The 23069-nt window shown below is 41.5% G+C and overlaps 2 protein-coding genes across 5 annotated transcripts in view; one reads left to right on the top strand and one right to left on the bottom strand.

Moving 5' to 3' along the window:
• Positions 1-23069, top strand: part of LOC107374472 (sucrase-isomaltase, intestinal) — a 66782-nt gene that overhangs the window by 16289 nt on the left and 27424 nt on the right. The window contains exons 2-16 of one of the 4 annotated variants that reach the window (XM_070552144.1): positions 8631-8754; positions 9151-9239; positions 9417-9537; positions 9740-9849; positions 12224-12375; positions 12885-13056; positions 13927-14026; positions 14468-14580; positions 14699-14824; positions 18413-18544; positions 19417-19536; positions 19683-19796; positions 20201-20285; positions 20740-20857; positions 22377-22548. In XM_070552144.1, the coding sequence (XP_070408245.1) occupies positions 8631-8754; positions 9151-9239; positions 9417-9537; positions 9740-9849; positions 12224-12375; positions 12885-13056; positions 13927-14026; positions 14468-14580; positions 14699-14824; positions 18413-18544; positions 19417-19536; positions 19683-19796; positions 20201-20285; positions 20740-20857; positions 22377-22548 (1848 nt within the window). Of the gene's footprint in view, positions 1-8630; positions 8755-9147; positions 9323-9416; positions 9538-9739; positions 9850-12223; positions 12376-12884; positions 13057-13926; positions 14027-14451; positions 14581-14698; positions 14825-18412; positions 18545-19416; positions 19537-19682; positions 19797-20200; positions 20286-20739; positions 20858-22376; positions 22549-23069 lie in introns of those variants that run through there. The other 3 variants (XM_070552142.1, XM_070552149.1, XM_070552150.1) reach the window with 3 other exon arrangements.
• Positions 558-4182, bottom strand: LOC139070296 (uncharacterized). Its single transcript, XM_070552189.1, has 8 exons — positions 3856-4182; positions 1578-3767; positions 1331-1510; positions 1182-1259; positions 1017-1103; positions 885-938; positions 770-811; positions 558-696 (listed from the first exon to the last, which is right to left on the bottom strand). The coding sequence occupies exons 2-8, from the start codon at positions 1771-1773 to the stop codon at positions 563-565; spliced, it is 771 nt and encodes a 256-aa protein (XP_070408290.1). The 5' UTR covers positions 1774-3767; positions 3856-4182; the 3' UTR covers positions 558-562.

The raw sequence follows: 23069 nt of genomic DNA, 5'->3' as shown, positions 1-23069 counted from the left end.
GCTGCGTTTACGCTCCCTCCGATCTGCCGGTGTTCTATTTGTCTCAATATTTCGTTTATTGCTTCTGATGAAGGCTCATCTGAATTTGCTAGAATTTGATCGATCTCGTTTACGCGCTGCTGGTGTTCTATTTGTCTCAAAATTTCGTTTATTGCTTCTGATGAAGGCGAATCTGAATTTGCTAGAATTTGATCGACCTCGTTTACGTGCTGCTGGTGTTCTATTTGTCTCAATATTTCGTTTATTGCTTCTGATGAAGGCGAATCTGAATTTGCTAGAATTTGATCGACCTCGTTTGAAACGGCTTGGGATGCTAAGATCTCACTATCTGAAGCTAATTCATCTACTTCACTCAGTCCGCTTAAATCAAACCAGTCATTTAACACCAAATTATCGGCCTCATCTGAGGGATTTTGGCTGGCTAAAATTCGATCTAACAAATCTACATTTAATTCACCATCTACTTCAATCAAATCTGAAAGGTCGTCAAACCAATTTTCACTCATGATACAAAAGACATTAATAACCTACTAAAAATGAAGAAAAAATCTGCATCCTCCTTTTACAGAGCCAGCACTTGTTGGACCACTTCGACCAGGCCTGAGTTGACCTGCAGCAATAAGTAGGCCATTTTCATCCTGTTTAATCTCTGAAGTGGTGAAAGACGGATGTTTTTCTTTTTCTTCAGTCGTTTTTCTGATGAAAAAAATAAATAAAAATAAATAAAATGAACGATCTTTTAATAAATTATATATAAAATTTAACTTACTCTGTACAGGTGCAGGAGGTGGTGCGTTCTCTTCCTCTTCATCTGAAAGGATAAAAACATCTTTTTTTACTTCAAATTTAATATACTATGCGGAGCTTTTTGTGAAACAGCTTACCGGCTGGCTGCTCAGGACCACGTTCAGCGGTTTCAGAGTCGCTGTCGGATTGTTCTGAAAGAATAAAAATAATGAAAAAATATGAACGAATCATCTTTGAAGTAAATAACCACCTTTTTATAAATCTCTTACCCTGTGCAGGAGAAGGGGGAGGAGGAGGAGGAGGAGGAGATGGAGGAGGTGTGGGCGGAGATATTGAAGCGGCAGTCGAATGTTGTTCTGAAAGGATAAAAAAACAACGGTAAATGTGTACGAGTCATCTTTGACTTATTAATCAGTTGTTTTTTTTATCGTTACCATCCGTCCGCGCATGAGAAGGGGCTGGAGGTGGTGGGGGCTGAGATATTGGGGGTGCGTAGGCCGTCGGACGTTGCTCTGAAGAATAAAAACGATAAATATGAACGACACATCTCTGACTTATTAATCGCTATTTTGTAATCACTTACCAGCTTCGAGGATCGTCTGCGGCGTGACGGTCCTGTAACGAACAGCTTTCACGCTCGCATTCCCGTGTGATCTGACGGTATGGCTGGGCTGATACGAATGTAAGACGGTTCGGCTGGTGGATGGAGGCGTGGTTGGGTAAAAGTTATCACTTCCGGGGTAAGGTTGAACCCCCTCCTTTTCTGTAAAATGAGATATTTCTCAGTTGAAGAAAAGAACGTTACGTATATATTTATAAAATCCACTCACTCAGATTCTCGACCGCGCGATTAATTTTAGACAAATCATCCAGGGGGACCGGTACCGGAGTTTTACAAGTTAATTCCTCAATAGGAATTTCTTCCCACTCGCCGTCCGATATGACAATAGCGTCTGAAAATAAAGATGTTAAACCAGAAAGAGAAAAAAAAAGATTTGCGTCTTGAGTTAAAAACTTACCCGTCATCTTAGCTTGTTACACCTCAAATCACGACTCCGAAAATGCGCTTTTACATTTTATACAGCTGTTTAAAAAAATCATGAATAGAAAACGGTTGCGATTGGTCGAAAAAAAAATGTTTATAAACAATACAGAGTCATTTGCTTTGTTGTATAGGTAGACAAATGTATGAATGGTTGTTTAGAGTTGTGTGTGTGTGTGTGTGTGTGTGTGTGTGTGTGTGTGTGTGTGTGTGTGTGTGTGTGTGTGTGTGTGTGTGTGTGTGTGTGTGTGTGTGTGTGCTCGTATCCATTGCTTCGTCAAAACTCCCTGGAGCAGAAATAAAAAAACCTTTACGATCCAAAAAATAATACCGGACATTTCTTCCTGAAATCTCATCATGTCTCAATTCGAACGTTGTTTTTAGCAGAGGAAGGCTATATTCAAAACACGTATCCATCGCTTCTTCTTCTTATTCTTATTCTTTGCTCATGTTTTGGTTAAAATGTAGCAGCTCTTTCACTCGTGTGTAAATCCGTTTACGGCATGCATGTGCCTTAGTTTAACTATTCTGAGAGGTATGACATTAAAGGTTTGACCAGAGGTACGTCTGCTCTGAGACTTTACTAATCCACCCCTCCCAAAAAACAAACCTCATAAACAGCTTTTTATTTATTTCAGCTGTTATAGGTCCTACAAAATGGATCAAATCTTTTCTCTGAGGCAGGAAGCAATGTGTGTGTGTGTGTGTGTGTGTGTGTGTGTGTGTGTGTGTGTGTGTGTGTGTGTGTGTGTGTGTGTGTGTGTGTGTGTGTGTGTGTGTGTGTGTGTGTGTGTGTGTGTGTGTGACAGTGAAAACAAAATGTGACACTAAAGGCAGGAGGCGATGGTTAAGCTTTCACCTAAATAGCTCTTTGAAACAATAGCAAGTCATTTGCTTTGTGAGTATCACCGTGCCAACTTGTTTAGAATGAACCAGAACTTTGTTTTTAAAACTTTCCCGCCACTCTTTCAATTCAGCCCACCTGCAAAAAAAAGTAAGTAATTTGCTTTTTGTGTGTTGTTTCTGTGACGATTTGGTTCAGCCAGATCTTTGTTTTAAAACTTACCGCCACCTGCAGAACAAAAAGGAAGTAATTTGCTTTGTCAGAAGTCGCTGGCCGTGCAAAATTGTTTAGAATGAACTTTAAGAAAGCTCAACAGATCTTAAAAAGCATCACGCTGAGGTAAGGATCAACTTTTGTTCTTATAGGCTTGAGTATGCAGGCTGGTTTACAACAGGACCTTAAATGGTTTAGGATGGTAAACCATTGCTTTTGTGAAGTGATAGAAATGTTTGAATGGTTTAGTCAAAGACAAATGTTTGAATGTAATCCCTTTACTTCTTAGAGAAGTGTGTGTGTGTGTGTGTGTGTGTGTGTGTGTGTGTGTGTGTGTGTGTGTGTGTGTGTGTGTGTGTGTGTGTGTGTGTGTGTGTGTGTGTGTGTGTGTGTGTGTGTGTGTGTGCTTACAACCATTAATTTGATGTGCTGCTGGACAGAGAGTTTTACACAATAGTTTTAGTTCTGGTCAAAAAGTGTCAGTGAGCTGCATGTAAATAACACATTTAAACACAAAGTTTAAGACTGAACATACGAAATCCAACGTGAACATCTCAAAGAGAGTAATAATGACATAGACAAATGTGTCACTCTGAAGAGTTTGTGTGTGTTCAGCAAAAGGCTGCAAAAGTTCATGCATTGACTTCAGCTTCTGCCACTCACTCAAGAGCTAGCAGACCATACCATCTTGTCTGCTACTACAAAAACAGATTCTTTAACTTTGAGGAAACGTACAACCATTTCATAGGTACTTGACCAGCGTGTGGGGCTGTCATTCACAACAGTTAGGCCGCACTCATCCACTGTCAGTGAGCCATGTCTGTAGGCACCTCTTCAGCGCGGCCTGGTGCTTCATTCAGCTCCTCGTGGTTCATCATTTTTTCTTAGAGCTCGGCTTTTCACCATTCGGACAGATCTGAGCTTTTAAAGAGTTAAACACAATAGGATTACACTCAGAAGGGAGGGGCTGTGGGAACCGATGGGCTATCACAAAAAAGAAACCACACACCATTACACACATTAGCCTATGACGTGGGATATCATGGACGCTCAACAATACGCCATTGATGATGCGGCGTGGGGGGTCTAGACCATCTGGACACGTTCAACAATACGCCATTGATGATGCGGCGTGGGGGGTCTAGCCCATCTGGACAATTAACAATACACATGTCCATTTGATTAATGATACGGAAGGGGGGGCAAAGATTGAACAATACACCTGTCCATTTGATTAATGATAGGAAGGGGGGGCAAGGTCAAGGGTCAAATGAACAATAGGAATGAAAGGTCAAAGAACAATAGACCTGTCAAAATGTTTGACGAAAGGTGTCTTATAATACTCTCTGATCACTGTTGATTTTGAATTATTTTCAGCAACAATCGTCTAATATTTAAGGCAATTCCATCCAGGCAGTGTAATAATGTGAGGAAATCGTTATCAGCCTCCCCTCCTCTTGAGGCATGAGGCAACTCAGGGCTCACCAGAAACAAAACATGAACAAAAGGGGCACGATACCTGCAAGCATTGCACCAGCCCTAACGTGAAAAAAACTCCCATCCCAAGGAACTTGCAATAACTAGTTCACGTCAGCAAGGGGCAGAGTCGTGCAACACAGTGTGCATAAAACATCAAAACAACCCAAAACAAACTAAACAACTAACAAAAAAGCCATGATCCGTGTAAAGAAAATTGAAAATAAACACAGAGTGATTTACATCACCTAGAAGTAACAGGAGAAATTGTAGTAAAAGGACTGATAGCTGAAATAATAACTAATAAAATCAAAAAGAATCAACCCATCTGGGAAAAAGGGTGAACTTATCAGCTTCCCCAAGCACATATCAAAAATTAAAATATCATAGACTCTGTGAGTTTGCTCTCATTATGCCAGAAACTTTCACCTCTAGTGACTTCTTAATTCAACCTCTTCGCTTCTAACACTGGAATTTACTAACAACTAAACCAGTCCTAATTGGAAAAATAAAATTTCAACTCCACATAGGTTCAGTAAGGTAAGGTTACTTCAGAGTACATCAACAATATGCAATCTCACTCAACAATGCTGCTCATATGTGTAAAATTTGTCAACAGGAGACAGATACTGCTAAATTAAAGCTCCAGAAGTGAAATTGGACAACAGAATTATCTAAGGAAAATAAAACTCATCTGTAACATAGAGACAGTGAAAGACCAAAAATAAAACAACTGATGGTGTTCTTAGATACACACAACCCTAAAGGTGTTTGAAAAGATTATAATCACTTCAGGAAGGGAAAAGACGTACTAAACAAAAGAAATAATTCATAATTGACTTCGTATAAAACGGATATACTACGGGAAACAAAGAAATGCATGAGTATGAACCCTAATTAGTTTAAAGGTCAATCAGAGGAGTATAACTAAGTGTGATCATATCAAAGCACAAAGAGGACTCAAATGCAGAGCTCACACAGTTATAATAAGCAGAAAGGATTCCTGGAGTACAACACAACTGAAAAGTCCAAATCTAACTGAATACACTTTTGCCAAGTGTTTCTGAGAGCAGGTTCACATCACACAACAGGAGAAGACAAACTGGCAAAGGAAACTGTTGCAAAGACGCTTAAATGGAGAAGCCAGGACCCAGGTGCAAGACATGAGGCAGATTAGTGAGGAGCCTCATGTCGTGAAGCTGCCAGTAATGAGACAGGAAGTTAATGCACAAAATAAAACAGGAAGTGCCAAAAATACAATAAAACCAGAAACAAGACTGCAAAGCACTCAACCTGCAGAATCACCCATGACAGATCATGTACAACCAAAGCACAAAACAACAAGAAATAAACAAAAATAAAAGAATGACAAACGTAAAAACTACTAGATGCATATGTAATCAGGTGATTCTCAAAACAATGTGACCATCAAGGAACATCTGTCAGGTCATCATGCTACTGATCAAATCTAAGGGTCATTTAGGGCAAGTGTCATCTTATAATACTTGTCTAGCCAGCGCCGGCGCTCCGCACACGCACAGCGCGTAGGGCACCACGCCGGGGAAGGGGCACCAAACGCAAGCTTATGAAAAAAATAATATATATATGATAAAGACATATTTCAATTAGAAGATGTGCAAAGCAAGTTAACAGCATGTTTACAGAGAGAAAACAATACAAAAAGGAAAGGAGATGGAACGTGTCCACTTTTCACTCTCTGTCCGGGACGTCCGGACTGGTTCTTGTATTGATGAAAATGTCCGGCTTTTCATCCAGGAGCAGGGATCGAAATATGGGGGAGCTGTATATCCTACACATCCAGGGGAGCTGGAAAAAAGTTTTCTAACTATATGACATCATTTATGGACTCTTTGGAGCAGAGAGCACAGACAGCGACACAGCGCTGCGTTGTTGCGCAGTGCTCCAGGCTGCTGCTTCCAGCGCACGGTCCATTCTCAAAGTGGCTCAACCAAAATTAACACACGATCGTTCATGTCCGCTCATGTTCTCTACTTTTTGTCTTATTTGTGCCTGAAGCGCTCTGCTGCGGAGCTCATCACCTGCACTGCGGTGATTTCACCTCACTGACGCAGCATTGAAACGCGCACTACGCTTTGCGGTCAGGAGATCCCTTTGATCTGCTCAAAAGTAACTGATGAGGTGAAAAAGTAAGAATCCAGGCAGCAGTTTTTCTGGAGAGTTTAGATGAGATGCAGGAAGATGAGAGACAAACAGGACAGGAAAATAGTTCAATAAAAACAAGAAAACAAAACAAAGTGTTGACAAATAAAATGTAGGTAGATTTATCTCCACTACACGATTTTACCTGTATAAAACAATAAGTTACACACATGCAATATTTATACATCTGATACAATTCAGATCACCTTCAAAACTCAGCCACACACCCAGGGCCATTTCAGGACATTTTGGGGGCCAAGGCAAAATGACCCCCCCCCCCCCCCCCCCCACACACACACACACTAAATATCAATCCTACTTTTTGGAAAATAATAAGCAGTTTGTGCATACAAGAGAATTTAAGAGAATTTAAGGCGAAGCGCTCGCACATACTGTGTTATTGTGTTGTTTTTTCTGTATGTGTGTGTGTGTGTGGGGGGGGGGGGCACCACGAAGCCTTTGTGCTTAGGGCACCAAAATAGCTAGCAACAGCCCTGTGTCTAGCAATAACAAAACAATGATTAAGTCAAGGGCGAGAGCTGTACAATGAGCTGCTGCTCTGTCTTTGTTGAATTAAGAAGGTGATAAGAAAGTGGGAGCTTATCTGCTCAAAAGTAGAGGCAAAATAAAGATTTACGAAAAATAACAGAATTCACTAACCTACACAGAAGGAGTTCAATATTTAAGTACAGAAACAGTTAAGTTAGAAACGATATAGATTGGCTAACACAAGGTAGAGGTGATTACATAACTGCTATACTCTTCATAATTAGTAAAGAACTAGATTCTGATCATAAATCAATGCTCCTGAAGTCATGGACTCTAAATCAAGGTTTAGGTAACTTCAGTCATAAACAGGGAAATCTGTTTAGGAGATCAATTTGTCGGGAAAGTCTCAAGGTTATAAATGGGCTTGACTCATGGTTCGAGTGGTCGTCTTGGCCCTCAAGATGTCTAATGTCACAACATAATGTAAAAGAAGAAAAACCCTAACTCAAAAATCCATCTACCTACAAAAGATTGTGCTTCTGAAGATATTGGGTGATCTCTAATGGTATTGATATAATGATTGTATTTAAGAATCTGCTCGAGGGAGCGAACCAAGTCATTCATAATCTGCTGTCTCATTCAATTCTGCTTCCAGACTGTTTCTCCCCACGTTCTGATCACAAAGCCCGCTAATCGGAGATTAGCGAACAAGTTCCTACATTGGTCAGCTAGGATGCAGTTGATTGAGTCCATGATCAAGAATTAATAAACATAAGTTTTTCCATAACAGTCAGTAATTCAGCTGTAAAGTGAAACTAATAAATGAGACAGACTCATTACGTGCAAACCAGATATTTCAAGCCCTTATTTGTTATAACTGTGAAGATTTACAGCTTATGAAAACCCCACATGCAAAATTTCAGACTGTTAGATTATTACACGAAACAAACAAGGTTTTTAAGTAGACAAATGTCGGACATCTGAAAAAGTAGAATCGTGCATCTTGGTTTGGGCCCCTTTTGCTTTTACTGAATTGAACCAAATTTTGCACCATATTCTAAGTTTTCAAGTTTGCTCAACTGCAGTTAACCACATGTGTTTGTGTTCTGTGTCTGATATGCTGCTGGGTGGTTTTTGACTCTTCAGTCGTGTTTCTCTATGATGTGAAGCTCATTAAGGACACACTTTTGGAGCTCTAATTCACAGTTTTTCACACCACCTTCAAGTAATTGGTTCAAACACTCAAATATACAGTCACCTAGTTTATGTTTATCTGTTTATGGTTGGCAGATCATCACTATGTGTATTTGTATAGTTTAGGTGTTGTATAGGTAACAACAGGGCTATTCAATTCTGGGCCTTCAGGGCCGGTATCCAGCACGTTTTAGTGGTTTCTCTGCTCCAACACACTAGATTAAGTGGTTGAATCACCTGTGCAGCAGCTCACCAGGCTCTGCAGAAGCCTGTTAATCACCTGCTGATTGAAATCAGGAGTGTTTAAGCAGAGTTAAAACCAAAATGTGCTGGATACCGGACCTCGAGGCTTGGAATTGAATAGTCCTTTTCTACAGCTTGAAAGCAGCAAAACGTTGGTGCCACTTTTAATGACAGTACCTGAGGTTAGCTTTTCTGTGTCAGATGGGGCTGAAGCGGTGGTCCAGGCTGGAGTTGATCCTTATAGGCCTGTTTCTATTGATGACTGTGGCGGCCATCACTATGATCATAGTTTTTGTCACAGAAGAACCTGGAGTCATTAAAGATGGTAAGTGATTTAACTATATAACTAATATAGCTTTATAATAAAAGACATTTCCTAAAAACAACAAGCAAACAGACAACCCATGAAGCATTTCCCCGTCAGAACTCACTGTAAACCAAACATGTTACATAGCTGTTATAACCCTGAGAGTCACATGATAAAACCAGACTGAGGATGTTTTTATTTGTTTGCCAACGCTTAAATAATTACTCAGAATTTGGCTGAAAAAGGAAAGAAAAGTGGTTTTCATCCATCACAAGAAGCAACTGAGTCAATCTACTGTATTGATGTCATTGTTCACATGAAAGTAAATTAAACCAGCCAACATACTGTACATGTGTACTCTGTTTAAAACAGCCCTTTTATTGACTTTTGATGTTATTTCTTTGTTTTAAGCAGAATTCCCCTCTGGTGCATTTGTTCCCAAGTGTCCCAGCATATCCCTGGATCAGAGAATAGACTGTTTTCCTGATGCTGGAGCCTCAAAGGTATCGGCCAACCTAATCTACCTGCTCTGCCTCCTGAGCTACCGCTCTCCCACGTTTAAACTGTAGCTGTATTTTTTAAACATGTAAGTTTTACTGATCGCTTTGTCAGGAGAAAGCTATGACACAAACGCTAATACTGACTGTGATGACGACAGCAGCGTCTTCCAATCTGAACAGATGAAATGTGAGCAGCGTGGCTGTTGTTGGAGTCCTCTGGATGAGAGAAATGTCCCCTGGTGTTTCTTCTCAACCAACCAGGGATACACAGTGGAACATCTGGAACATCCAAACCCTTTTGGTAAACAGGACATTCTCCAAAAATAAACCAATGTACTGAGCTATACTAACAAAGCCTGATGTCATCATGAAAATTACGCAGAAGTGTTTTGTGGCAAAGTACTTTTTATGAAATTTGTGTTTGGGTGTTTTTAAATGTACATGTTCATCTTTCTATCCTACAGCTTCAACTCTTTTTTTGATTATTCTGCTTTATTTTGCAGTAATAAATGTCCAGCTGAAGAGAATGGCCGCTCCCTCTTTATTTGGTGCAGACATAGAGCAGCTGACCTTTCATGCTGAAATGCAAACAAAAAATCGACTTCGATTTAAGGTGAACATAGGCTGGCGCGAGTGTTGTCTTTTAAAATCAAACACAAATATCTTTATAAAAGATATAAAGTAGGGCTGTCAAACAGTTAAACATTTTAATCTAATTAATCACAATTAAGGCTGCCACCTTACCCGTGGTGGAGGGGTTTGAAAGTCCCATTGATCCTAGGAGCTAAGTTGTCTGAGGCTTAACGCCTCTGGTAGGATCACCCATAGCAAGCAGATACTAGGTGCAGCCCAAAGATCCCCTATGAGGATAAACATAAATGGAAACCGTGCTCCCTTGCCCGGTCGCGGGTCACCAGGACCCCCGTCTGGAGCCAGGCCTGCAGGTGGGGCATGTTGGCGAGCGCCTGGCACAGACCAAAGAGGAGACGTGGGTCCCCCTTTCAGTGGGCTCACTACTCATAAGAGGAGCCAAAGGGGTTGGGTGCATTGTGTGTTGGGTGGTAGCTGAAGGTGGGGACCTTGGCGGTCTGATCATCGGCTACAGAAGCTGGTTCTCAGTACGTGGAATGTCACCTCTCTGATGGGGAAGGAGCCGGAGTTGGTGTGTGAGGTTGAGAGGTTCCAGCTAGATATAGTTGGACTCACCTCAACACATGGCTCTGGCCCTGGAACCAGTTTCCTTGAGAGGGGTTGGATTTTCTGCCACTCAGGAGTTGCTCCCACAGAGAGGCGCCAAGCAGGGGTGGGCAAACTAGCTGCCCCCATGTTGGTGCCTGTACGTTGGGGTTTACCCCAGTGATTGAGAGGGTAGCCCCCTTCCGCTTAAGTGTGGGGGGATGGGTCATGACTGTTGTCGGTGCTTATGCACCAAACTACAGCTCAGACTACCCACTCCTTTTGGAGACCTTGGAGGGTTGCTGGAGAGCACTCCTTCTGGTGACTCCCTCATTCTGCTGGGGGACTTTAACACTCACATGGGCAACGACAGTGAGACCTGGAGAGGTGTGGTAGGGAGGAATGGCCCCCGTGATCTGAATTGGAGCAGTGTTTTGTTATTGGACTTCTGTGCACATCATGGATTGTCCATAACAAACACCATGTTCAAGCATAAAGGTGTCCATATGTGCTCTTGGTACCAGGATACCTTAGGTCGCAGTGCGATGATGGACTTTGTCGTCATTTCATCTGATCTGCTGCCACATGTCTTGGACACTCAGGTGAAGAAAGGGATGGAGCTGTCAACTGACCACTACCTGGTGGTGAGTTGGCTTCAATGGTGGGGGAGGATGTCGATCAGACCTGGCATCCTAATGCATTGTGAGGGTCTGCTTGGAAGGTCTGGTGGAGTTTCCTGTTTGAAGGAGCTTCAATTCCCACTTCAGACAGAACTTCAAACCCGGGGCCCAAGGGAAGACCCAAGGACTATGTCTCTCAGCTGGTCAGGGAACACCTTGGGATTCCCCCTGAGGAGCTGGCCCAAGAAGTTTGGGAGAGGGAAATCTGGGCCTCTCTTGGTGCCCCCGCGATCCGACTCCAGATCAGCGGCTGAAAATGGATGGATAATCACAAGTTAGTTGTGAATTAATTTTGATCAATTGACATTATTAAAGATGATGAAAACATTCCCATTTCCTGTGTAAACAACAGACAAAATTTAAATATAAGATTTATTTTTCACAGATGCAAAAAATGTTAATGAGACTGAAAAATAGCATGAGCTCAGTCATAAAACCCAAATGTATGCCTCCTGTGCGTAGAGAATACAGAAAGGTTTTATTCACATCTTTTTAGTCTTACTAAAAGATGCGTATCCCATATTATTTTTTTCATAATATTTAAAAACACAAATTGATTTCTTACCTGCAGGTCTCTAGAAGTGTGCTCAGTTTCTGCAGCCTCTGGTGGTGTCAGCATACCCAGCTTTTGACATGTTTCCAGCTTTGCTTTTATTGCAGCTTGTTTGCGGTTCAGACGCTCGATTATTTCCAGGGTGGAATTCCATCATGTGGAGACATCTTGGATGAGTGGCTCCTGCTGTTGTTCCAGAGGCTTGTTGTGCTTGAAGCTCTTTGGCATTTGCTGCACTGTGTCTGAAGTGGCTAATTAATTTGCGACAGTTGGCCAACACATTGACAATTTCACTATCATAAAGACTCACAATGATGTTTCTCTGTATGTGAGTGACGCAGGGCATGTGCTCACCAGCGTCTCCTTTGAGTCCACCATGTTGTTTACACAACAAGCACTGAACGCCACACGGGTTGGATTGTTGGAAAAATCGGGGGTGTCATTTGTGCACGCGTCAATGCATACAAAATTGTTGTGCATTAATTCTACAAATGACTCGACCCCCGTTAATGCAGCCCTAATATGAAATCTCCCTAGATTAAAGTTTGTTTACATGATGAATAATTTTTTACTCACAGATCTTTGATGCCAAAAACAGGAGGTTTGAGGTGCCTCATGTGCACATCCGTACTGTCAGCAGTAACCCATCCAGCCCCATCACCAACACTCTGGACATTGCGCACAACCCCTTTGGCCTCACTGTGCGCAGAAAGGAGAACAGAAGGGCCCTGTGAGTGTTTACTGTGTGCGATCTTTGTGTTTATGCTCATTATAACCAGGGTTGTTGTTGCTGTTGTTAGGAAAGTAACATAAACAGAAAATACTAAAAAGGTGATTCTTTATGTACTAGTTAAAATATTTTTTTCACCACACTACAAGCTGTACATGTAAAACAAACAAAGTGGTTGAACCTTCAGAGCGAGATGGAGGTCCTTTATTGGTTATAGTTTGATACAGTGTGATGCAAGATACATGATATAAATATTATAACAATGTGATACTAAGCAGTATATTATATTTTACTGTGTGGTTTGTAATGATATGATGTTTTGTGATGTTTTGCCATTCTATTTTAAAATTTGCATGTACATAGAGAATGTGTTCACTTTACACAGAAAGGTCTCAGCCAGGAATCAAACCCAGCACAAACCAGCCGGATCGTTGTGCCGGAGTTTGTGGACTTAAGCACAGTGACAATGCAGTTTAAACCAAGACTCTGGTTGATTCTGTTCCTTTCAGGTTTGACACCACAATAGGCCCACTGGTGTTTGCAGACCAGTACCTCCAGCTGTCTGCTAAGCTTCCATCCCATAATATATTTGGTCTGGGAGAGCATGTGCATACACGATATCGCCATGACACAAACTGGAGAACCTGGCCCATTTTCACAAGAGATACCCAACCAAATGGGGTACACACACATGCATGCACACACACACACACACACACACACACACACACACACACACACACACACACACACACACACACACACATGCATGCATGCACACACACTAATTATTGATAAGAGCATGTGCTGAAAATCATATTTACTGAAGTCTACCTCGGTGTGATTTATGTGTGCACGGCTTCAGTATCGTGTTCATTAAGAAACCGCGTAACGCTTGTTCTTTTTTAAATGTGATCAGTTACTCTGAGTTTCATGCTGACTGTGAAACATTTCTTCAGCCCGTACTACCAGCATTAGCTGCAGAAAAGAAAGAAAACCGTCTCTTCTACGTCACAGGGAAAATTAGTTCATGGCCTTGACCTTAACTTGGAACTGCCCATGGGAAGGCTGAGAGGCCCGGAGAGAGAGCAACGCTCATATCTGCTAGTAGAAGCTAACCAATAGCAACTCCACAACATCGGAAAACACACAGTGAAGATAACACATGTAGCATTTTTACCAAAGAAAGAAGAGCAGAAGAACACATGGTTGATTTTTTTGTTTTGTTTTGGAAGCATCAGAATCACGTTGCTGTTAACCAGAGGCAAGACGTTTGCTTATCGTAAAAATTAATAAGTAAGTCTTGTAATCTTGTGGTTTACAAACAAACTACTTCTCCAACAAACTTTAACAGATTGAAACAGGAGCATCAGAGCTTTTTCCTCCCACAGAAAACACCTCAAAATGCATTCATTCACACCAGAGACCACAGCAAACAAATGTCATGTCATGTCTGTTTACATATTTGTAAGCATTCTCCTTAAAAGGCATAACTTTACACCAAATCAGTAACTTTTGTTCCAATCTCTTCATTCATCTCCTTCCCTTCAGAGAGCAAATAACCTGTACGGACATCATCCCTTCTTCCTCTGTCTGGAGGATGAGAGCGGAAAGTCCTTTGGGGTTTTTCTCCTGAACAGCAACGCCATGGGTAAAGATAAACAATCACACACTGATGTGTTTCACTGTCCTTAAGGTGTTTGTGTAAACATCCAGTTAAAATAAGATGGCAGAGTATTTAAAACGTTTGTATGAGTTGCTGCAGAATGATAGGTACATACATCTGAATGTTCAGTTTCATCCAAAAGATTGCTCACTTAACCTTCATGGCCGTTATCCTTTTAGAGATTGTCAGAATGCAGATTTAGTCTAATCTAAAAAGAGAATAAATCCTTCAAAAATGACCCTCCTGCACACAAAGTTCAGTCTGTTATCCTAAAATCCAAAATACTTTTTCATTTAATGAAGTTGATGGATGAAATTAATGCCTGAACAAGAAAACTAATGTTCACTGTTACATTTTTTTATTCTTATTAAAGCATTTGTTAATGCAACAGTATTCGTGTTAACACACAGAACCGTGTTATGTTAGAGGTGACTCTGCAGCCTGCTCCAGCTGTGACCTACAGGACCATCGGAGGGATCTTTGACTTCTACATCTTCTTTGGAGATACGCCAGAACAAGTGGTTCAAGAGTACCTTGAGGTGAATTCCTCTCAAATCTAAAAAAACATGTTTGTATGTGTGTGTTGCAGTACAATCATTTGTGTTAGCTAGGCTTTGCAGTAACAGCGCTGAGATTGTACCCATTTATGTTCTCCAGCTAATCGGCCGGCCGGTCATTCCTCCCTACTGGTCAATGGGATTCCAGCTTTCTCGGTGGAACTACGGGAACCTGAGTGAAGTCAAGAGAGTAGTGGAGAGGAACCGCGCTGTGGGCCTCCCATATGTAAGAACTATTCAGCGGAGATATTCAGCTGTATCCGGTCGTGGTCATGTAGCCATTGCTTCAGGTTTAAAATGATTCTCAGTATAACTCTTGGATGGACGATGGATTATTGAGTCCTTTTTAGAATGGTGGATCCGGTTAAAGAAGGTTAAATCAGATGTACAGGTGCTGGCCAGTAAATTAGAATATCATCAAAAGGTTGAAAATATTTCAGTAATTCCATTCAAAACGTGAAACTTGTACATTATAGTCATGCAATGCACACAGACCAATGTATTTCCGATGTTTATTACGTTTAATTTTGATATTTATAGGTGACAACCAATGAAAACATCAAATCTGGTATCTCAGAAAATTAGAATATTCTAAAGGCCAATGAAAAAATGTTTGTTTCTCTAATGTTGGCCAACTGAAAAGAATGAACATGAAAAGAATGTGCATGTATAGCACTCAATACTTAGTCGGGGCTCCTTTTGCCTCAATAACTGCAGTAATGCGGCGTGGCATGGACTCGATCAGTCTGTGGCACTGCTCAGGTGTTATGAGAGCCCAGGTTGCTCTGATAGTCGTCTTCAGCTCCTCTGCATTGTTGGGTCTAGCGTATTGCATCCTCCGCTTCACAATACCCCATAGATTTTCTATGGGGTTAAGGTCAGGCGAGTTTGCTGGCCAATCAAGGACAGGGATACCATGGTCCTTGAACCAGGTGCTGGTGGTTTTGGCACTGTGTGCAGGTGCCAAGTCCTGTTGAAAGGTGAAGTCTGCATCCCCATAAAGTTGGTCAGCAGCAGGAAGCATGAAGTGCTCTAAAACTTCCTGGTAGACGGCTGCATTGACCCTGGACCTCAGGAAACAGAGTGGGCCAACACCGGCAGATGACATGGCACCCCACACCATCACTGACGGTGGAAACTTTACACTGGACCTCATGCAACGTGGATTCTGTGCTTCTCTGCTCTTCCTCCAGACTCTGGGTCCTTGATTTCCAAAGGAAATGCAGAACTTGCTTTCATCAGAAAACATAACTTTGGACCACTCAGCATCAGTCCAGTCCTTTTTGTCCTTGGCCCAGGCGAGACGCTTCTTGCGCTGTTTCTTGTTCAAGAGTGGCTTGACACACGGAATGCGACACCTGAATCCCATGTCTTTCATGAGTCTCCTCGTGGTGGTTCTTGAAGCGCTGACTCCAGCTGCAGTCCACTCTTTGTGGATCTCCCCCACATTTTTGAATGGGTTTGTCGTCACAATTCTCTGCAGGGTGCGGTTATCCCTAGAGCTTGTACACTTTTTTCTACCACATTTTTTCCGTCCCTTCGCCTGTCTGTTAATGTGCTTGGACACAGAGCTCTGCGAACAGCCAGCTTCTTTAGCAATCACCTTTTGTGTCTTGCCCTCCTTGTGCAAGGTGTCAATGATTGTCTTTTGGACAGCTGTTAAGTCAGATGTCTTCCCCATGATTGTGGTGCCTTCAAAACAAGACTGAGGGACCTTTTAAAGGCCTTTGCAGGTGTTTTGAGTGAATCAGCTGATTAGAGTGGCAGCAGGTGTCTTCTTTATTCAGCCTTTTCAGAATATTCTAATTTTTTGAGATACCAAATTTGGAGTTTTCATTAGTTGTCACTTATGAATATCAAATTTAAATGTAATGAACATTGGAAATACATTGGTCTGTGTGCATTGCATGAATATAATGTACAAGTTTCACGTTTTGAATGGAATTACTGAAATATTTTCAACCTTTTGATGATATTCTAATTTACTGGCCAGCACCTGTATAGACGCAGGAAAACTAAAACGCCCCAGTTTTGCCCGAGGCACTGATCTAAACCCATGATGTCTGAACCCTTCTCTTCACCGGAGCCGTCAGCAGCACGTCATAGCTGCTGATAGGAACCGCTGTGGTCAACAGAACCTTTTCCACCGGAGCCGTCAGCAGCGCGAGTCGGCCGCGTCTCAGGAGCAGCATGTCGCGGCCCTTACGCGCCGGTTCTATTTTCTACGTGCGACGCCTCTGAAACGGGTCAAGTTCGACATTTTTGGGGAAGGAAAGACAGGAAATCGGATGCAGAAATGGAACGAAGCTCCCGAGATTTTCAGAATAAAGAAACGTACTGCCTTCCGGTTGCTTTACTTAAAAAAAAAGGTTACTAACTGTGCGGCCCCGTGAGAAGTTATCACCTAGCTAGCGGTCTCCTTTGTTTTTCAGGCCCGTATTGGCGATTATAAAATGGACAGAACATAAAACACAAACCTTTTGGAGCCATGTTGTAATTTTCCCCTGCTTGTTGTTGTGTTTACTGACGAAGTCACTCGTGTGACTTTGTGCTCTGTCGGTGACAGCTGCTCCCCTGCTGCTTCGCGTCTCGTGGGAAGGGCCAAGCAGCAGCTTAAGCGAGCAAGACATGCTGCTGCAGTAACGCTCAATTATGTGATTGCATTCCCCTCATAAAGTAGGTAGCTGTGCCCCTGCCTGTGGGTGAGGTGGAGAAATGAAAGGAAGTGCTTTTGCAAAACAAATAACAGATAATCCACGGAGTGGCAGCGTTGCTGAAGCCGTCAATGTTGTGAATTCTTCAGAGAGATCTGTGGCGGGTATTAAAAAATGGTCCAGTCAGGATTCAATCCCCAGACTCACAGGTGAAAGTCACGCGTGCTAACCAGTTAGCCAAACTTGATTAGCCAGGGCACATGATCAATCGGGTCACAGTGACAGGACACACACTGTCACAGACGTATGACATTCTGTCTCAATCTGTACCCCTGCTGATATTCTGCATTCCGTATTCTGCGCTTCAGGCTGTGTGTGTGTGTGTGTGTGTGTGTGTGTGTGTGTGTGTGTGTGTGTGTGTGTGTGTTTGTGTGGGGGGTCTTGTTCTGTGTGAAAATGAAGCAGTACAAGTGATAATGCTGCAGGATTTCATAATTTTATCCTTCTCAGCAGCAGCACTGCAGGTGCTCTCCATGTCCAAAATGTGCGTAAGCCAAGTCCTTAGTCAACTTAAAGTTGTGCACATTTTTCCACTAAGTTTTCTTTCATAAATCCCAAAGTTTGCGTGGAAAGTTGCTTACGCAGTTTTCTGAACCCATTTTGTGTGTAAGCAAGCTTGATAAATGAGGCCTCAGGGCTTGATCTCTGGGCTTTAACATTGGCAAAAATTTTATTGAAACTTTCCAAAAGTCATTTTTGGGTGTTCATCTACAACTGATTAACTTGTTAAGCTGTTTCAGGGTGGTAGAAACAGATTCAACAATAGCAGACACAAAATGACTGTAATCCAGTCAATCGTTCATGACACAAACCTTTAGCTCTAACCATGGACGTAACTTTTCCAGGGGATGCGGGGGGGACATGTCCCCTTCCCTTGTTCTTGAGGCAGTTTGGATCCGTTCATGATTTCAACTTATTTTTACTGAGTTGAAGTAGACTGTTATGTTATTTTAATGAAGTCTGGTGACCAGGCATTCTCCAGATTTGTGTCTCCAACATAGTCAAATGTTGAGACATCACACACCAGTTCATCCCTTGCTGATCTGACTCTTAGAAATGAGTTGATTTTGTTTTAAGAAGCTTTTATTCTCCACACTCAGGATATTCAGTACACTGACATTGACTACATGGAGCACATGAAAGATTTCACCTACGACCCAGTCCGGTTCAAGGAGCTGCCTGAGTTTGCTGAATACCTCCATGAGAAAGGACAGAAGTACATCCTTATCCTGGTGAGAAGCGCTTCTTTGTTCAAACCGTTCAAACACATGAGGATTTCCAGGCTTTGGAGCACTGCTACTACCTCTTTTAGACATCATCTCAGTTTTATGTTTGTTATTTGTGACAAGGAAGGCATAATGAATAAATATAAAGGCAAGTAGAAGTAAACATTCCAATAATGACCCATTCATTGTGTGAAATACATTGTGTTTATAGGTTTTAGGTTGAACATTCATCTCAGAATATCATAATATGATTTCACCAGGATAAGCGGATAAAAATGGATGGATGGATTTCACCAGGAACACGACTGTCATAACAACATGTCCAAATAACCTCTTGTCACCCCCTCCAGGAAATACACCGCACCGTAGTACTTCATTCAGTGGTTGATTTGTTGCGTATCAGCACTCAATTAACACTGAATCTGCCATCGAACCGCATTCATAATTAACATGCATTAACATTACACTAACTGTAAAGTGTAAACTATAAATAAATATAATGTAGCACAAACAGAAATAAATGTGCCTCGCTGACTGCATACAACCAAGAGGGAATAAATCAACTTGTAAACAAAATAGTCAAAACAAACAAACAACAGCACCTTGAAATCAGCTTTTCTTAACTTATATTAGCTACCAATGTGACTTCTTAAAGGAAAAAAGGTGTGCAACAGCTAAATATGTTCCCGCGCAATATAGATGCTACAAATTACTTCCTACCAAATATTCCTGCAGAAAAACAAATAGTGTAAATACAATATTTTAAACTGACATGCCAACATAAATAATGCAGCTAAAACCTATAACAAAACAGCAATGCACTCTAGCTTGAAGTTGTTTTTATTATTATTTCTGTGACTTGTTTCCTTTTTTGCTAGGATCCTGCAATAGCCACCAGTAGGAGGGTGGGGGGTGCTCCATATGAGTCTTATGACCGTGGGATGGAAAAGAACGTCTGGGTCACAAAATCAGATGGAAGAACTCCTATAGTAGGACGGGTGAGCTGCAAAAGACAAACACAGAATACAACTTCATACTATCATCTGCTCATACAATGATACCAATGTTATGACTTTACACCAACAAGCACTTAGAATGTTTTTTAAAAATGTTAAAAGTTTTGTTCACTTTTCCTCACTGATAGGTTTGGCCAGGGGAGACTGTGTTTCCAGATTTCACAAGTGAGACCTGCATTGATTGGTGGGTCGATGAATACGAACGTTTCTACAGGGAGATCAAACATGATGCCCTCTGGATTGTAAGGCAGTTTAGAAATCATAAAGCAAACTCAGTAACCAATAGAATCCGATCCACACACACACACACACACACACACACACACACACACACACACACACACACACACACACACACACACACACACACACACACACACACACACACTGGGACAGGAAGTAGACCAGACCAGATTCATAACTTATTGTCTTCAACTCAGGCTCACGTAAATCAAACTTCAATTTTCAAACTTTGATCAGTCCACATTATTTTATTAACTGAAGACAAACTAATAATAATAATCATATTGGAAGCGAAGGCTGATTTTTTTCAGCCGATCTCATTATTAAACAAATCCTGAACAGTCAAGCCTATCTGTGTTTACTCACTGCATGTTATGATAAGTTGTGTTTTTGGACGTTGCAGGACATGAATGAGGTGTCTAATTTTTTAAAAGGATCAACCACCGGCTGTGAGGACAACAAACTCAACTACCCACCTTACACACCAAGTGAGATGTTCTTCTTTATTTTAAGGCCAAATCATGTGAAATAAACAGGTAATATTTTGTAGTTTTGATTGAAATTGTTTTGATTTATTGTGATTCCCTTTTTGAGTTTAGATTTAAATGGTTTTAGTAAACGTGTCAGAGTCAAAACTCCCAAATTCTAAATGCACTGTTTGTGTTACTTTAATATCACATCCATGCATGTAAGATGGTGTTATAAGTGTCTCACCAAAAGGTTAAAAGGTTTCACAATAACTCATTTTATGTTAGAAAAAATGGAGCAAACCTTTTGAAGGAGAACTTGTATTCAAGCAGCTTCCAGAGGATCACGTTCTACTGATGCTTATCTTTGTGACGTTTCTCCTTTGCCATTCATGGTCTCTACCTCTGCCGTCTCTCATTTTTTTCTGCTTTCAGGCCCATCTCCTTACTTCTTGTACCTTTTCTCTCCCTCCAGAGATTCTGAATGAGCTCCTCTACAGTATGACTCTTTGTATGGATGCCAAACAGGAATGGGGGGACAACTATGATGTCCACAGCTTGTACGGCTATTCTATGGTTCTGGCTACAGAAAAGTGAGTGCATCCATGATGGTAATGTGTAGGGATGTCCGATATTATTGATCTATCATTAATATCATCCGACATCAACATTCAAATTTAATATCGGAAAAATAAGTATCAGATACCTGTGTGGTGACAAACAACTAAAACAAAACCAAAAATCTTCACCCCAGGCTTGCCTTTCTTATCTGAAGATATTTATAAATGTTTTATCACCATAGCTGCAATATACAGAAAAAGATGAAATACATTACTAACTAATACACACATCTTAGCATCATGAGAATGAGATTAAACTGCTATTGGAGTCAAAATAAATATGGCACTTTTTCTATTAACTTAATTTTTAGTCTTTTTTTTTACAGAAAAGTGTTAAGTTAGTAACCTAAATGTTTATTTTTTCTGTTTCTATGAGAGGAGACCACAGTTTGTATCAGTGTCAGTTTATATCGGTATCAGAAATCAAGAGTCGACAACATTGGTATATTAGATATCAATACAAAAAGCCAATATTGATCATCCCTATAATATGTAAACGTCTAGTTCCTTCTATGAGGAGCCACCAGAGACATAATTCTAAATTACCTCCTACACACACGTGAAAATGTCTCATACACACATATGAAAACCTCTCAAACACTTATGTAAAAACCTCTATTTCTTCTGCTGTGAAGCAATCAGAATTGATGTCTGAATGCTGAAGACAAGCCTTACAGTTTTATTCTCAAAGGTGGAGAGTTATGGCTTCTGCTACTATGCCACGCCTGACACCAAAACTTTATGACAAACATTTTTGGTTGTTTAAAATCCCAACGGACACGGAGACAGAAGTGTAAGAGAAAGGGTGAGAGAAGGAATAGGTGGGGGAGGGGGGTTCACAAAAATTAGCAATAAATGATGAGCAAGAATCTGCTTCTAGACCTGCAGAACGAGAGAGAAAAAAAGGGGACACAACTGCTTCTTGGTCTGGACCCTGGGTAGTCATGGAGGACCAATAAAATTGGCCATGTTCCTAGAAATACGAGCTGCTCCATCCAAAGAGGGGTGGATGCCGTCTCTTCGCATCAGACCAGGTTTTCCCCCAAAAGTTTTCCAATTATCAGTGTAAGTAGCTACGGCTATACGGGCTTTTTAACAGCGCGGCGCCGGGCCTCCAAATCCGACACCCTTGCCTCCAAAGCTACAAAAATGCTACATTTATTACACGTACTATTATCACAAAAGGAGGCAGAGGAGAAGCTAAACATCTGACACAGAGAGCAAGAGATAGCAGATGGAGAAGCAGAGACAGAAGTAGCCATAGCCACGCCAAGGCTAAGCTAATTGGGCGAGCATCCCTTTCAACACCAAATAAACTGTGCACAAACTCAAATGGTTCCCTAAAGGGGGATGTACACATGTTAAAAACTCTCACACACAGATGTGAAACACTGTTATAAACCTTTTACATACACGAGAAACCCTCTCATACACAAATGTAAAAAGAAAACCAATTAATTCAATTGTTACATGAACCCTTCCTCTTTTACAGAGCTCTGCAGCATGTATTTGGACCCAACCGTACCATGATGCTGACACGTTCCTCCTTCCCAGGTGTGGGAAAGTATTCAGGGCACTGGTTGGGAGACAATACTGCCACTTGGAACGACATCAAGTGGGCCATTCATGGAATGTTGGAGTTTGGGCTTTTCGGAATTCCTTATGTGAGTGCTGTTCCTACTTACTTAGCTGCTCTGAGAACTATTTTGCTACTGTTAGAATGTTGAGGGTTGGATTCCTGGCTTGAGGCTGAATATAGCATCATCGCCACGTCCATTCAAGTGTTGTTGTTTTTGTTTACATTGTCATTGTCATGGTCTGTGTCGGCGTCTCATCTCATGTGTCTCCTTTTGTCCTCCATTTGGTCTCTAGGTGCTCCTTTTGTTGTCCTCTAGCACCCTCATGTGTCATGTCTGTGTCTCTATATGGTGTGTTCTGTTTGTAGACCTTTATATCATCCCCTCAGGTCCAGTGTTCATTTAGTTATCCTCTGTGCCCCAAGTTGCCGCTCCAGCCTCTTTGTCCCCAGCTGTATGGTGTGTGTGTGTTAATCCTTCCCGCAGCCTTTAGGTTCAGTTTTGTGTTTTAGAGTTTTTTAGGTTTATTTGGCCCTCCTCTGTTTCTGTTTGCCCATTTTGATTATTAGGTTCACCTGTCTTCCCTCCAGCTCTCACTCCACACACCT

The sequence above is a fragment of the Nothobranchius furzeri genome, chromosome 1, assembly GCF_043380555.1.
Source record: "Nothobranchius furzeri strain GRZ-AD chromosome 1, NfurGRZ-RIMD1, whole genome shotgun sequence".
Lineage (NCBI taxonomy): Eukaryota > Metazoa > Chordata > Actinopteri > Cyprinodontiformes > Nothobranchiidae > Nothobranchius > Nothobranchius furzeri.
This window is presented reverse-complemented; position numbering and strand designations above follow the sequence as displayed.

Excerpts from the sequence above, each read along its gene's own strand:
- LOC139070296 (XM_070552189.1), bottom strand. The coding sequence starts at position 1,773 with ATGACGGGTAAGTTTTTAACTCAAGACGCAAATCTTTTTTTTTCTCTT. Across the intron at positions 939-1,016 it reads TCCCCCTTCTCCTGCACAGG|AACAATCCGACAGCGACTCT; the intron begins GTAAGAGATTTA and ends TTATTCTTTCAG. Across the intron at positions 697-769 it reads ACCTCCTGCACCTGTACAGA|AAAAACGACTGAAGAAAAAG; the intron begins GTAAGTTAAATT and ends TTTTTTCATCAG.